At 42.0% G+C, this 16,433-nt stretch overlaps 1 protein-coding gene across 1 annotated transcript in view; it reads right to left on the minus strand.

Moving 5' to 3' along the window:
- ror2 (receptor tyrosine kinase-like orphan receptor 2) overlaps positions 1-16,433 on the minus strand; it is a 30,249-nt gene that overhangs the window by 4,747 nt on the left and 9,069 nt on the right. The window contains exons 2-4 of the mRNA XM_034547305.1: positions 14,961-15,032; positions 7,848-8,135; positions 6,841-6,871 (exon numbers count right to left, since the gene is read on the minus strand). Coding sequence (XP_034403196.1) covers positions 6,841-6,871; positions 7,848-8,135; positions 14,961-15,032 — 391 coding nt within the window. The remainder of the gene's footprint in view (positions 1-6,840; positions 6,872-7,847; positions 8,136-14,960; positions 15,033-16,433) is intronic.

A 16,433-nucleotide genomic window follows, 5' to 3' on the forward strand; every position in this document is an offset into this window, starting at 1 on the left:
TTTGCAAAAGAATTGCTCTAATGTGTATTAAACGCTACCAAGAGTCATGATATTAAAATCATATTATTCTCCTGTCATGCGTGTGTGGAAACCAGCACTTCAGCCCTCCTTTTTTGGAAGAGCCATATGAAGCTTTCACTGGAATAAACAAGCCACCATATTAATATTTCTCATGCATTGCTGCAACTCACCTATTCTGCATTTACACACACACACACACACACACACACACACACACACACACACACACACACACACAGACACAGACACACACACACACACACAGACACACACACACACACACACACAGACACACACACACACACAGACACGCACTGTTAGCTACATATGACTGTTGATCACATATTCCTGGAAATCTATTAAATCTATTCTTGTTAATCTTTTCGTATTTCCGTTACTCCCCATATCTCATTAGGAGTACTTTAAAACATTATGTAATGGAAAAGCCATTACCAAACAGACTGTTGGCATTCCTAGTATGAAGAGAAGCAAGTCTCCTGGAAGCGTTGGGCTAACTGTAGAGCTCTACGTTTACCCCTGGAAACTTATAGATAACTGATCGGGGAAAGCTACACACGGTTCCATTAAGACTGCACTAGAGGGTCTGCGTCGGTCTGGCATTCCACCCATGCACATTTCCCAATCCACACCCCATTCCAGTTAATGCACCATATTGTTGTTTGGCAGGAGTTCAATGCCATTCCTTTAAAGACAAATGATATAACTGTAGATAACAGCGGATCTCCTTGCACATCCTCTCTTCAAAACAAGCATCCACTCTACAGTCACACCTTTTGGGCTGCAAGCAGAGGTCTGCATAGGGTCTGCACAGACCCTCGTGTATGACATTACATGGCCTTCTGTCCAGTTGCAAACCAGTGAGATCAGTAAAGATCTAGTGAGAGCTAAAACTGACTAGGAAGAGGTTAAAGGTCATCAAAAAGTAATAATTGGATGGCCACAGAGAAATCAAGGAGGAAATGCACAACCAGAGACCACAGAACAGACACAGGGGTCACCATCACCCCTGCCACATGACCCAAGTTCCATAAGAGCTGACAACTGAGCCGGCTTACAGATACTGATCTGCAGTCAGGTACATAGCCTCTATATAGAAAGTGAACGTAGTCCCTGTGTAACTTTCATGAACTGAGAACCTCGACAACTCCCACATCGGACAACGCTGTGGTAGCAACCTGTCAATCACTATTTCACTTTAAATGAGACCATAATTTACTAAATGAACATCATGCTGTATTAAAGAAGAATTTAAACCATAGATTGAGACCATAAACTCACTTTACAAGGTTTACTGAGGGAATCATTTAAGAGAGAAGTAGAGTCATTTTCTCATGAACTTCTATACAACCAGACGTCTTTTTGCCACCAGAGGCATTCACTAACTTCACTTGTCAGAACTGTATCTATTGCAATTACTAATAAAACATGACTTTCTTGGAGCATCCAAAACAGTCCTTCAGGGCTGCATTGGTTACAAACTGACTGAAGTAAGTTATTTAACAAGACTAAGAGGCTAAATCACTGCTGGTGGCTGCTAATGATGCACTGTTTGTTGGACAAAATGAATTGTGTCAGTGCACATTATTTATTTTTGGAGTGGGGGCTCATAATGTAAAGTGTTTCCTGAAAGGGGCACTAGGGTTCATGTGGATATTAAAATGAAAATGATTGATGAATCTTAAAGTGCTCAGTGAGGTAAGATTGGTTGGATGGAGATCTGTTGGTAAATGGACTGTATCTCTTTTCTAGTCTTCCGACCACTCAAAGCTCTTTAACACTGCATGTCATCAATCACACATTCATGGGAGGGGCTACCATGAAAGTACCACCTGCCCATCAGGACTATCTTACATTCACACACATTCACACACCGTAGGCACAGCTACGGGAGCAATGTTGGGGTTAAGTGTGTTGTCCAAGGACACATTGACATGGGCTAGTGGAGCCGGGGATCGAACCGACAATCCTCTGATTGAAGGACGACCCTGCTGAGCCACAGTCTGGCATGTGAGAAAAGATCAGAGGGTCACAGAAAAGAAAAAGAAATATTCTTGGTAATTTCACGGTAATATGAGAAAATAAAAATAAATGAACTGAGCAACATTGTTATCCTACTGCTAACATCACAAAGACCACATTAAGGTCCAACTGGAAACACCAGACAGGATGTATTGGTGCTTGTCAGCTGAGGATCTGAATCCACCAATTGTCTCAAGTAGAAGACATCAGTCGGTCCACAAATGAATCAATGTTGGCCCTGCAGAGATACACAGTGGGTGAATTGTAAAGCCTGATGGCGGCTGGTAGAAAATGATTTCCTGTAGCACTCCCTGGGGCTCTTTGCAGACTCTGACCCCCATCATTAACTCCTTTGGTGTCCCAGTACAGAAACCATGCATTGTGCAGTCACAACACAGTCTAAGTCACGTATTTAAAAACTTAAAAGTAATGTCCAAATTAGTGCCGTTAATAGTTGCATTATATGATTATAAAACAAAATACTTTGTTAAACTTCAAGCCTGGATGACCTCCAACTTCCTGATGTTAAACTCAGACAAAACTGAAGTTATTTTACTGGGCCCTGAACACCTCAGAGATCAATTATCTGGTGATGTGGTTTCTGCAGATGGCATTTCCCTGGCATCCAACACCACCGTAAAGAAGTTATCTTTGATCAGGACTTGTCCTTTAACTGATGTGAGGTCGCGGGACAGATTGTAAAGTCCTCTAAGGCAAATTAGTAATTTTTGGGCTCTACACAATTAATTGTTGAAGCACCATCATATCTTAAGGAGCTTGTAGTACCATATTGCCCCACTAGAGAGCTGCGCTCACTAAATGCGGGGCTACTTGTGGTTCCTAGAGTCCTAAAAAGTAGGATGGGAGCCAGAGCCTTCAGTTATCAAGCTCCTCTTTTATGGAACCAGCTTCCACTTTCAGTCCTGGAGGCAGACACAGTCACCTCATTCAAGAATAGACTTAAGACTTTCCTCTTTAATAGTTCTTATAGTTAGGGCTGAATCAGGTTTGCCCTGGTCCAGCCCCTTGATATGCTGCTATAGGCTTATAGGCTGCTGGGGGATGTTTTAGGATACACTGAGCACCTATCTCCTCTTCTCTCCTTCTGGATGAATTCATGTCCCATCAATGCACTTGCGGCTGTAGATTTTGATATCAGCTGCCCCATCTATCCATTAAAGAGCTGGTATGAAGGACCATGAATATGAGATTACAGATTACAGAACAATCCCTCCTCGGCCTTGTGTAGATTAGTTTATGGCTTTTCCGGTTCATCTGTGAGCATATCTCATAGTTTTTTTGATTCCTCACAGTTCATTTAGTTTGTTCGCCCTCTGACAGCACATTGAACATAGATGCTCTGTGCAGGCTCACGCTACTGTGCCTAGCACATAAACAGTAAAGCTTTAAGCAGTTATACATGAAGTTCCGTTCTGGACTAACAAATACAATACATAATAGTGATAAACACTGCTCCGTGAATACAAAGTGGTAATGAGACACCAGCATGTTGAGCTGCTGGGTCAGTGTTGGTGCTCCACAGGAAGTTATGCCGCTTAAACCGACTGATCTGGACTTGTTTTCAGACTTGGCTCTTTGCTCAGGTCACTCTTATGTCATGTTTGTGCTTGGTTTAGTCTCCCAGGTCCGACCTGAGTCTTAATCCATTAAACAAACTGAGCCCAAAGCCAAGATATACACACACTGAACAGGCCTGCATGCTTCCAGTCCTAAAGTGAACTGCTCACTCAAAGCTCAAAGAATGATGTGATGGCTGCTCTGTCCTCTTCTGTAACATCTGTTGGCTTTTGATTAGCTACAATCCGATTTACACACAGGTAATTGAATCGAGCCGGTAAGAAATACTGACAAGGCCTCGCCCACGTAATTTTATTCATATCATAACACTCAGATAAACAGAAGGCCTACTTGTGCTTTTGACTTTGACTCAGTAGCATGCCACCACTTACTAATAACGATCTGTCACGTAGCTGCAACTATTTTAGACCGGACCCACCAATGCAACGTACCGTCATACAGCGGTTTGTAAGATATCGTCCATTAAATCAGGAAAGTTATTTCTCTTCTTTTCGTGTGTTCTGCTACGTACTCGTTGAGGCAACAACACTTTGTGGTTCAGTTTAAGAAAATAAATGATGGTCTGGGTAACATCTTTGTTATTAATAACAAAAGCACATTAACATAAGTCAATGTTGACTTCTGGTTTCACACGTGGAGACCGCAATCTGCCTCAGTGTGTGACGTCGGTGTGAAGATGGATCTTTAATACAGAATCTCAGTGAAAGAAAAAGGATCTGCTTTCACTGTGACATCATAGTGTGTCAAAGTCGGCCTGTCGCATATTACTTTAGTAATACAGATGGAGATGGAAATGAATCGAAAACTGTTTTGACAAATGTGTGGATTGGTCACTTTTTTATTTGTCTTTAAAGTAAAAACAATTTAGATTTGGACTGTTCGGACAAAACAAGACACCTGCAGATGTCACGAGGGCTGCGGGAAATTAAAATGGGCATTTTTCACTATTTTTATTTGACTTCTAAAACAATAAATCAATGAATTGAGAAAATCATCGGCATATTGTATCCGTAAACACAGGACTACCTCTTACTTTTACAGGGACACAGAAGGTCCACTTAGTGAATTCACTTTTACAAAGGACTGGATCTCTGCCTTCATTCTGATAATGAGAAAACTACTTAAAACTGTTACTTTGACTTCTCTGATGAACTTTGCAAGAAAATGTAAATGTTATGTGTTAAAGGGGAAAGATCATGCACATTTTCTGGCTCATACTTGTATTTGGGGTTTCTACTAGAACATGTTTACATGGTTTAATGTTAAAAAAACACAATCTTTTTCTCATTCTGTCTGAATATATCTGTATTCACCCTCTGAACTGCTTTGTTTACGCGCCTGTCTCTTTAAGCCCCCCTCCCGAAAAACACCAGTCTCCTCCAGTTGGCAAGCGATAGAAATATGATGCATTTCTGCAAAGGCAGTTCTCAATCTGTGGGCGGCATATTCACAAGAACGTGCATGTGATCTAGGCAGCCCACAGTAAAACGGACCGGGTTGCCTCAGTTCACAAGATGTGGGTTGGGAGGCGCTCCAGATCCCCACATGGATGTGCACACGCACTTTTATCATATTCAATTCAATTCAATTTCAATTCAGTTTATTTTGTATAGCCCAATATCACAAATTACAAATTTGCCTCAGAGGGCTTTACAATCTGTACACATACGACATCCCTGTCCCAGGACCTCACATCGAATCAGGAAAAACTCCCCAAAAATAACCTTTGACAGGGAAAAAAGGGAAGAAACCTTCAGGAGAGCAACAGAGGAGGATCCCTCTCCCCGGATGGACAGAAGCAATAGATGTCATGTGTACAGAATGAACAGCATTTACAAAGTTACATAAACACATTACATGAATATGAAATTCATGTAATGTGTTTATGCATCCATATGTCTCCTTAAAATAGATCACATGGTATGGTACAATGAATACTCCCTGAGCTCTAGATTAGGTACATTAAATGAGTCATATATTTGGCTGATGAGCTACGCCTTCTGGTAGAGGCATTCAGACAGTTGGTCTGACTGAGGACATGAATCAGCATTCTTTCCCGTTCGGATCAGGCCTCTCCAAACCACTGGCTGGTGTCTGCCTGCTGGGTGGGGAATCTATTCTGAGTGAGTCGAGCCATGAGGGAGGGAGACGGAGAGAAGGCCGCATGTCCTGCTGCCCTCAGAGTCTGGTTGCATCAACCAGTGCAGCAGAGCACAATATCTTCACCATAAAGGTCAGTCAAAGTAGCGGAGGTAGCAGTGTTTCCTTTCTTTGAATCCATAAACCTGAAGCTCGTTTATTTATGGAAAGGGCCGATGGCCGTGGGCATCTTAAACATGTCTATGTTTATTGTTATGCACCTTTCACTGAGTTAGATTTCTAAAATATACTCATAAGAAGCTCTATGCTTTTAATACTGGAAACAGCATCAACGTTGGACATAATATTGCAGGGCAGTTATGTTGCATTTGATTAGATTGTATCATTCTTGTTTTACTTGCATTTTTACTGTTTATATAGTTTTGTAGTGATACTATTATAATGGTTCATACGATTAAAAATGTATTCTCTCTGCAGTTCTGTAATGCAGATGTGGATGTACTGATATCATATTTTGCTGGGATTGTTAATTTTGTATTAACACTGAATGATAACTCAGATCATTCTGCCTAATATGAACTCTGTGAGTTAAAGTTGAAAAAGAACGACCTTCTACAACATCTGGAAGCAATGTGCAGTAATTCCTCATTAATAAGTTGAAACACACAGAAATACCAATTAAAGGACTTGCCTTTCATATGTTTGTGATATGGCAATTTAACAACCATGTAAAAGAGTCATATTTGTGCACAGATATGCACTGCTTCTCTGTTGTGCTGCCACGTTCTGATGATTTTCTTTTCTGTCTTGATTCTGATGGAAGCAATGTGTTTATTCATATTTTTTGCACAAACAAAATATATAACAGAAATGGTTTGAGGGGTTTCTAAGGACTTTCCTGCCGTGAAAAACGAATGACATCAAAGTGCATTGTAACCGCCATCGAGCTGAGCACATTCGTTCTCCATTAGAAACAAGACACTCAGAACTTTTAGAGCGACGTTCATTTGGACAGCTTTTCCTTCTGTTGCAGTCGGACATTAATTCACTCTGACAAATGTATGGAAGGTGTTCACTTACGGTTCATCTGGGCTGCGTGTGGGCATCTGTCCTGTGAGTCCAAAACAAAAACATGAATATAACTATTAAAAACTAAGGAGAGAGCTATTTAACTTCATGATTCTGCATGCAAAAGACCATATTGGCTTTTGGTAACTGGAAAAGATCCTATACATATGTTTTTTTATCAGTGCAAGACACATGTATAACACACATGTATAACATTGGACTGATACTGATCGGTTTGTTATTTACCATATCTATCTTTATCTTTTTATTGTTTGTATTCTATTTGTATTGTTCTATTGTTTTATTCTATGCTTATTGTTATGCACCTTTCACCGAGTCAAATTCAACGTACTTGGCAATTAAACAATTCAGATTCTGATCCTGATACAAAAACAATCACTCTCAATTCGCACTTTTGTAGTTTCTTTGTTTCTGGGCGTCAACAAATACCCTTTAGGCCCCCACGTTGGAATGTAACCGCCAATACGTGCCAATAAGTGCCAATAAGTGCCAATAAGTGCCAATAAGTGCCAATAAGTGCCAATAAGTGTGCAGAATCAAAGTCTGACAATGTGGCGCCTTCCTGCAGGGTTGTATGTATTGTTAAAGCGCTTTGAGTGGTGGGAAGACTAGAAAAGTGCTATACATGTTCAGGTCCATGTACCATTTACCATCATTTACTAAATGAAAATCATGCTGTATCAAAGAACACTTGAAACTAGAGATTGAGACCATAAACTCATGTTTACAATGTTTACTGAGGGAATAAAATCAAGAGAGAAATAGAGTCATTTTCTATACAACCAGAGGAGTCGGCCCCTGGTGGTCATTAGAGAGAATGCAGGTTTAAGATACTTCCGCATTGGGTTTTTCAGAACCGGGTTTGTTGCCTGGTCATTACTGACACCAACATTCAAGGAAATACTCAAGCTCTCTGCACGAGCGCTTGATCTCACTGTGTGAACTGATGCAACCATGAGAAGGTGTGTTTCACTTTGAGTCATGAATGTGAACCATACCTAATTTGACGTACAGGACGCCTGTGGCAGAGATGACCTTGAATGAGTTGGAGGCGACACACTGATAATAGCCAGTGTCTGTCGTGTCCAGGTCCTGGATCCGGAGCTTGGATCCCGCCTCTGTTTTACGGATGGTTATGCGACCCTGCTCCTGGACTACGGGAGCATCGTTTTTCAGCCAGCGGATGGACGGCCGTGGGTTCCCTGTCACCTTGCAGTGCAGCGTGGCCGTCTGGCCCTGGAAGTGGGTGATGTTGTTGACCCGCTCCTGGAACTCCAGGAAATAACCTTGAGGAGCAGAAACAACATGTGTTAAAGGAAGCCTTTAAACTGAGCAACCGGCAACATATGGTCTGTGGACACCGGACAGTCATGCAGCACAGCGTTGTTTCAGGCAGCACATTAACATCACTTCAATCATGCTTCACAAATATCTGGCTCATTCTTCAGGAAAGTCCAATCGTATCTATGCCGGTGTACAGCACAGCCAATGTAACCGGGCATTTCTCACTTTGCTGGTGTGTTGGTGCCAACACCACCAATGCCTTCACCACCGTGAACTCCTACTTAGTTGGTTCTCCAGCATCCAGCATCTTTGTTGCTGCTCTGAACAATTGTGCCATTGACAGTTGTAAGATATTTTAATATGTTTTAATTGCTTTGGTGGGGGTTGAATAAAGTTCTTTGAATATTCTTGAAATCAAACTATTTGCGATGTCCGGTTGGAGCCAGTGAGGGTTCGTTGATCGTTAAACAAAATAGAACAATCTCACTCTTACTCTCCAACAAACCATAAGGCTCCAGGTTCATGGACACAAACGTGCCATTTTGTGAGCTGAAAAACAACATGGCAGCTTGAGATGCCTCGTCCAAACGAACCGCGTCAGGCAGCCGAGTGCTTTTGAGGTGGAGCATGCATTGGATATTAATCAAACGAAAAAAAATCACAAAAAGTATGTGATTCATGTGAATCACATACTTTAAAAGGCAGCTTCAATATAATATCTACCGTTGTGTTGGCTATTGCATGTCACATTATAATTGGGTGTGTATGACCTGAAGGTGGGCCGACTTGTAGCAACTAACAAATAAAGGCCCAGATATGCTCCAACATAAACACTGATTTTGGACAGCAGACAAGCCTGCTGCTCCGCTTACACTACACAGAGTGTCTGTGTATGCAGACCTGTTCCCTCAGCGTGTGTGGTCAGCGCCGTCATAAATGATGTTGATGTGCACCGACATCCATGTTAATCTTAATGGGCAGAGGAAAAAATGTATGCAATGCGGAGACCCACACCGCTTTATTGAGAGTGAAGATGATACCAGAAGTAGTCCATATCAATGACATTACAATTCCATAATTATCCTAAATTACCATTTGCACATAATTTTTTACAAAAGTATTATTAATCCCTGATGATCCACCTCAAGTTTCTCACCAAAAACTACATTTTACACGATTACATTTGAGCACATCTTGATAACGATTATAATTTACCATCGCCAAATAGTAGTTTTTACTGAATAGAGCCTGCATTAAATTACTTATTAATTACATAGTACGATTGCATTAATTACTGTACTATACTCCGTTATTTAGAAGTAAGACTCTTTTGCCCACCAGAAGCTAACAGCTAACATTAAATAGCTCTCTTCTGGCTGATATCAACACAGATTTGTTGTTCTCATTCTAGCATTATCAAAGACATTTTCTATCTGCTGGTACCAGCCTATCAGTTCTCGTGACACCCCTAGTGGAGAGAGCTAAAAGCTAGCTCCTTTTGTAGCATGCTGTGATTGCAAGGGATTGAGGGTGACGCATTGCTGAATGGAGATTTCTCCCCCAAAATGACCAGACATGTCATCAGATCCTCTGAAAGCTGAAAGAAAACCAATTTGATCTTAGCAGTAATCAGTGTTCTACCAACTGTAGTAATCACTGAGTGTCTTTCATTGTAACCAAGAACAGTGAACACAACATCCGTGCAGCTCATGAGCGCGCCAAGATTTTTGATCGTTCTGTATCCTCCTGACATCATACAACATATACTTTTGAGAAAGAGGCCCAACAACAGGACCTGCAGGACAACTGTGTGCACACAAAGGGAAGGGTTTGTGTTCCTGAGACCTGAACTTCAATGCAGCCTGCCTGTGAAGACTTAAGACGTGGACCCTTAGAAACTGTGAGACAAAAGACTTAAAGCGGCCCTGGCATTAGCCAAATTCTGATCAGAGTTCCTGGTGTTGACTTAGAAAAAAAGAATCTGCTGCCGAAGTCTCAGATTCAGTCCTGCATTTAAGTGTTTTGATAGGACTTCGGCACAGCAGAGCTGACGCCAGGATGGATTTGGGAGATTTTCGGCCAGCCCTATTAGGGCAAAAGTCTGTCCCTGAATTACTGAGTGAGTGAGTGAGTGAGTGAGTGAGTGGCCCAATCCAAATGTCCCCCTTAAGGCCTTAAACCCTGGACCCTCTGAGATTTATGGTTGAGTGTGAGGGCTTGAAATACGAATAGGACAACATTTTGCTGCAACATATCACATTGCCGTCATACCATATTATGTATATTATGTAATTGTAGATATTTATTTTGATATTTTTTACTCCCAGGATTTCGCCTCACGAGACGAGAGGTCATGATCAAATAATCTGTTTTTGTTTTCTTTTGTCAAAAAAGCTTCAATTACCCTCAAACACTAGGATTTGACAGCGGGACAGAACTGAACCCTCAAGGACCCTTTGGGAGCGCGCCTCAAAGTCTGAGTCTGTGAGTGTGTAGATTGGGATTGGGCCAGCGAGTGAGTGCTGACGTTACACAATTGGTCGGTCGAGTGTTTCCTCATTGGGCCGTGCTCTTTCAAAATGAAGGGTAATGGTAATAGATGGGACACTGGGATGGAAGAGGAAAAGGGAGAGGAGCCAAGGAGGCAAGGAGGCAAGGAGAGGAGCCTGTGCAAAAGAGGAGAGGGAAGAGAAAAGAGAGAACGATGAGACAAGCTCCCCAAAAAAAGTCCTAATACAGGAAGTCTGAAAGGGATTGTGCTATACTTAGATAATATACAAAAAAAACATAACAGAAAATGTAGAGAAATCCTGGAATTCATAGCATGGAAACGACCACCATGTAACAATGTAGCCACAATGTATCACGTTAACCACACACAGCTCAGTTATCTAGTATCTCTGCTAGGTTCTGTGATGCAGATTACTGTACAAGGAAATGAAAAGGAATGGTTTGAGTGCAGAGAGAGAGACACAGACACACACACACACACACACACACACACACACACACGTCCTCTGGCTCTTGATACCATCTGCATTTGGAGCAGCAGTCTGGCTCTGGGCTTTACGCAATGGAAACAACAGAGCTGTCCACAGAGCGGGCTCCAGAAGAGTGACGCCACCACGCGGCTCTTTAATTATAACGTCTTCATCCTTCTCCCTTCATTTAAGGATGAACTTGTAGGAAAGGAAAGATGAAGCGTGCAAATCCAAAACAGCTTGAATGTTTCTGACAGTGGTCATTAAAGGACTCTGAACAAACCCTGAGGACGACCCTCTTGGACCAGTGTTGCATTCTGGGTATATCATGAGGGTAATATGACCACTAGTGGTCTAAAGATTGAATTGCATCATATGATGCACAGATTGTAATACCCTTTGAGGAACATTTGAATTATAAATATAATTGACTTGATAGATAAGCAGTGGTATGATATGAATGGCAGAGTGACGATGTTACGTCACATTAGGCTTTAGAACATGCCCGTACTGTCTGTCACGTACTCAATTTGTCAGCATAAAAAAATACATAGAAGTACTGATTAGGAAGAATTATGTTATAGGTGGTACTAATAGTAATGGACCACCAATAGAATGAAAAATACGTAAGTAACACACCCAGCGATACATTTCCTCATATTCCTTTTTTGGATACTGTTTTGGTTAAACGATGTACATAAAGCTGCGATGACGTTTGGATTTGTTGAAGAAGGTGTAACAAGTTGGGTAAAGTAGGCTACTCAGGAAGTTATAGTTCACATATGAGCTAAATACAATCAGTTATGGTCTATTTCACACATTGATCCTGATTAAAGTGTGATTATGTTGATCGATGTTTTTTGTCACAGGAGAACACGACACAGCTCGTCATTTAAACCCAGACCTCACAAGTCAAGTCTTAAATCACTGTGTGTGCAGCTTAGTCCAAAGTCCAAAGACCAAGTCCCCGTCTCTGGTGGACAAGGAATCACAATCTGCAGCACACACAACAGCAAAACGTTGCAAGACAAAGACCAAAGAGATCTTCAACCAGATGCAACAAGGAGCCCAGTCCAGATGGGAATCGTATGCTTACTTTACTACAGCAATGTGTGTTGCCCAATTGTGGCTGTTTTATTGTGAATCAGTACCCCCCGTATCAACCACCTGTCTCATAGAAATGGTAAATAGACCTGTACTTGTTTATCTCTTTTCTAGTCTTCCGACCACTCAAAGCTCTTTAACACATGACATCATTCACCCGTTTACAGGAGCAATGTTGGGGATAAGTGTCTTGTCCAGGGACACATCGACATGGGCTAAGGCAGCCGGGGATCGAACCGCCGATCTGCTTGGAGGATGACCCCGCTCACCACTGAGCCACAGTCGCCCCAATGTAATGCAATCCTGCAGAGCTATGCCTGCATGCAAGCTGGGCCCACTTTAAATATTCCACATCATCGTACCGGCTCCAAAGCTCCTTTATGTCTAGTAAGGTACAGCTGTCTCAAATATTGAGGCCAAAGTGCTCGGCACTGAAATGAAAAGCTGCTTTCTCTCACATTATGCGATCTGTTGAAGGAAAATTAAACTCAGAGGAGCTGGATCATGTGAACGCCAACAGAATCAGCGAGCTCATGAGGAGGGCTGGCTCTGTGCTGGATTCTTTGGTGGTGGTGTCAGCAGCAGAGACACTGACTCCCCCCCTCTCCACCATGTGCAGCACCTCCAGCAGGAGACTGACACCACCACAGAATGCCACAGGAATTCCTTCCTTCCCTTCAGATTCTTCAACATGTTCACCTAAAATGTTGAACTATTTCATCTCCTCTGATGTTATATGCTTAAAATTTGTCGTACATTTGCTTGTGTTTTAGACAAACATTTGAGAACTTTAGTTAAGGTTGAATAAGGTATCAGAAATTTTTTTATTGTTATGCACCGTCACGTTGTACATATTCTACATATTCTACATATTCTACATTTTCTACATATTCTACATTTTCATAATAATCTATTGGATGAGAACTGGCTGACTGAATAACAATGAGTGACATCTGTGAAGTCTCATACTACCTTTAAACAACTGTAATGTATAACAAAGAATTGTGCATTTAAAGAACATCTAAATCAATGATTACAACAAGGACAGAAGCTCTGCAAAGATGTTCCTTTCTGTTGTAAACACAGACTCAAAACTGAAAACTATTACTGCTCCTCGCTCACGTTAGTCCCTGGAGAAGTGACAGTCAGTGCAAACAGGCCTCACATTGTACCATTTCATTTTCCCACCCTGGTATTAAGCAGACCCTGCTGCAGCAGCATTGAAGCGTCCCCTTAAATTACAACATGATTGATGCTCTCAGGCCAGGAGGCTGCACTGAACACCCACCATGCTGCATGGCAGAGCTGAGCGAGGAGGGCGGGGCTTAAAGCCCAGACGGCCTAAACATTAACATACCTGTTTCTAAATCATTAATGAATTCTTTAATGCAGCTGACAAGTCTGATTGTTGCCATGAATTCACTGACATAGACTTGGAGAAAAGTCCAACTGAGGGAAGTTAGTTTGAAAATAAAAGAGAACTGAAACATGTCTGTGGGCGGCACGGTGGAGCAGCGGTTAGCACTGCACAGCAAGAGGGTCCTGGGTTTGAACCCGGGGCTCGGGCCCTTCTGAGTGCAGGGTTTGCTTGTTGAGGTTAATCCGGTTACTTGTTGACTCGTAGCTGTGAAAGTGAACATGAATGCTTGTCTGTCTAAATGGAATTAGGAATCCTATGACCCGCCCTACTCTGCTTCTGATTGGCTCGTGCTCATCGGAGAAACTGTGACTGAACTCGATTTTCACCACAGTGGAAGAACAGAGCATCTAGGAGAGTACCGATTATGGTTTTGAACTGATAGGACATATAGATAGACACATTATTGGTACCAAGGAAGTTATTAAGTATATTCCTTCAATACCAGAGGTCATTGTTTGAAATCATGTAAATCGGAGGACTGTTAGTATAATTTATGTGTAACTGGCACCCTTAATGACAATCACCAATCATTTATTCAGATCAAGAGGAGAAACTATCCAGCAACAGACACGATAAACATGACAACTTACATATGCTTTGTGGGATTTACATTGGGAACAATAGAGCATATGGTCTGCACATCATATTTTAAACAAAGTGTGATCCATGAGGTGTCTGAAAATAATGCCACAAACAGCTTGTTAAAACAACAATGCACATCAATTGACCCTGAACTTGCCACCATGGCTAAATAGTCACAATACACAGAATATTGACAACCTTAATTGAATTACCAGAAAATACAAAGATAAAATAATGCCACACAACTGTTCACACTATTAAGATGTCGGAAATTATTCTGGGAAATCGATAAGGATCCAAATATGTCAACGTCTGGCCCAAACGGAACAACTGTACGACCCTGGTGAACATGATATTTCATGAGCTGGATGATGAGGCCGAAGATCATCGAGACCATTAGTCTCGCTCCCTGGCTTCCTCTCCAGGACCGCCACTGATCTCCCTTCGACCCTCCAGTCATTCCCTCGTACTCGACCACATGTACCCACACCTCGACCCCCTTTCGTCACTCCAAACACGATCCTCACAGGCCCCTACAACCACTCATCCGTCCTCAAGGGGGCGATACAGAGCTAATCAGAACATTTACATGACCGTGATGCATTCCTGTGGTGATGAAGTGTCAATATGCCCTAAAGATGTTTCAGGGTGTCTTTGTATGGATTACACAAATGACATACAGCATATACATTAATGAGCTTTAACCACTCAATAAACAAAATGAGAAATATTGATCTTACCTTCAGCTGTGGGTGCAGCTCCACTCTGAGCTTCAGCCAGACCATCTGCATCCACTGACAGACCGACATCAGCTGCAGAAAAAGCCACAGAGAGGATACAAGAGTTACAACTAAAGCCCAAATAAAACCAGTTGACGTTGGTGGTGGTCCCTAGAGGCAGCAAGGTTTATTCTAAAATACAAAAGTGTTGGACGAGCAGAACTACACATGGAATCATTTCTAGAGGCTTGCATATGAAGTTTGTTCTGAGGGTGCGGCTTGAAACGGTCATGGAGCCATTAATATAAGAGCTCATCCTCTTGGTAGAAAAAGTGTGATCAGTAACAGTCAACTGTCGCGTGTATGAGAACTACGGAGGCTGAGATCTGGAGCCAGTGTTTGGTTTGTTCATTCTGTAGAAACCACATCATGGACTCCAGGAAGAGTCCATTATTTGTCGAAGTTATGCTCCTTTCCTTTCAGCTAGTGGATTAAATAGCCACAGTCACAGCACAGCAGCAAGACTGATTGATGTGTCTCCAAATAAAGAGAGGTGGTGTGCGTTTGTTACACACATGGCTCAGCATTGTTAACTTTATTATGATTATTTAAACGTCCCAACGCGCCGACATCCGACAGTTAAACTGCGGCACACACAAATTCTAACTTTACTTTCATTGACATTGCGAGATCCCTTCTAGTTATGCGGTACAACAAATGTAAAAACAATATTAAAATGAAATCACATTTTATTGTATAAGTCAAGATAGTGTCTTCCACTGACAACATATTTGGGGGAGAACATATTAGATGTTATATTATTGCTCCTTTGAGACTTCGAGGTGCTTCATGGTGAACCTTCCTAAACTAAACTAAATCCTAGTCTTTTTAAAGGGTTCAATTAACAGATTATTAGTTTATTGGAAGTATACTGAGACCTTTAGGCCTGGTTACTTCTCTCAGTCCGGCTGTGAGGCCTACTGGCTTTTTGCTCTGATATACACAATACATATATATTGTTTTTCATGAGCAATGTGTGTAATGGATAGTCTGCTCTGTTTGATTGTGCCTGAATCTCCCAGGGAGCTAATCAGGATCAGACACAGCATACGGCTCGGCTATTGGCTCGACCCGGCTTTGGCTCCTCCCTTCCCTGTGTTACAGAGCATGTGCTTGACAGATGTGGCCGGTTGGAGGAAATTGGTGGTGCTGAGGACTTGCTGTGAACAAAACCATACAGCATTCCTTTCAGGAGCCACACTTCCCGCTAAAGATTGGCGTTTAATCCAGTCATACACATAGGCGGACACGGCCTCCTTCATTATGAGAGGGATGGATCATTTCGCTTCATATCTGGGCATCAGATGCAAATGCTGGATTCATATTCACCCAGGACGTGTCAAGCAAAGTCCTCCGAGATATTAAGCAGCTCTAACCATCCTCGCAAATGTTTTCTAAACACCCGACCAGTTATGATCAAACAGCTAACATGAA

Source organism: Cyclopterus lumpus, chromosome 12, assembly GCF_009769545.1.
Source record: "Cyclopterus lumpus isolate fCycLum1 chromosome 12, fCycLum1.pri, whole genome shotgun sequence".
Lineage (NCBI taxonomy): Eukaryota > Metazoa > Chordata > Actinopteri > Perciformes > Cyclopteridae > Cyclopterus > Cyclopterus lumpus.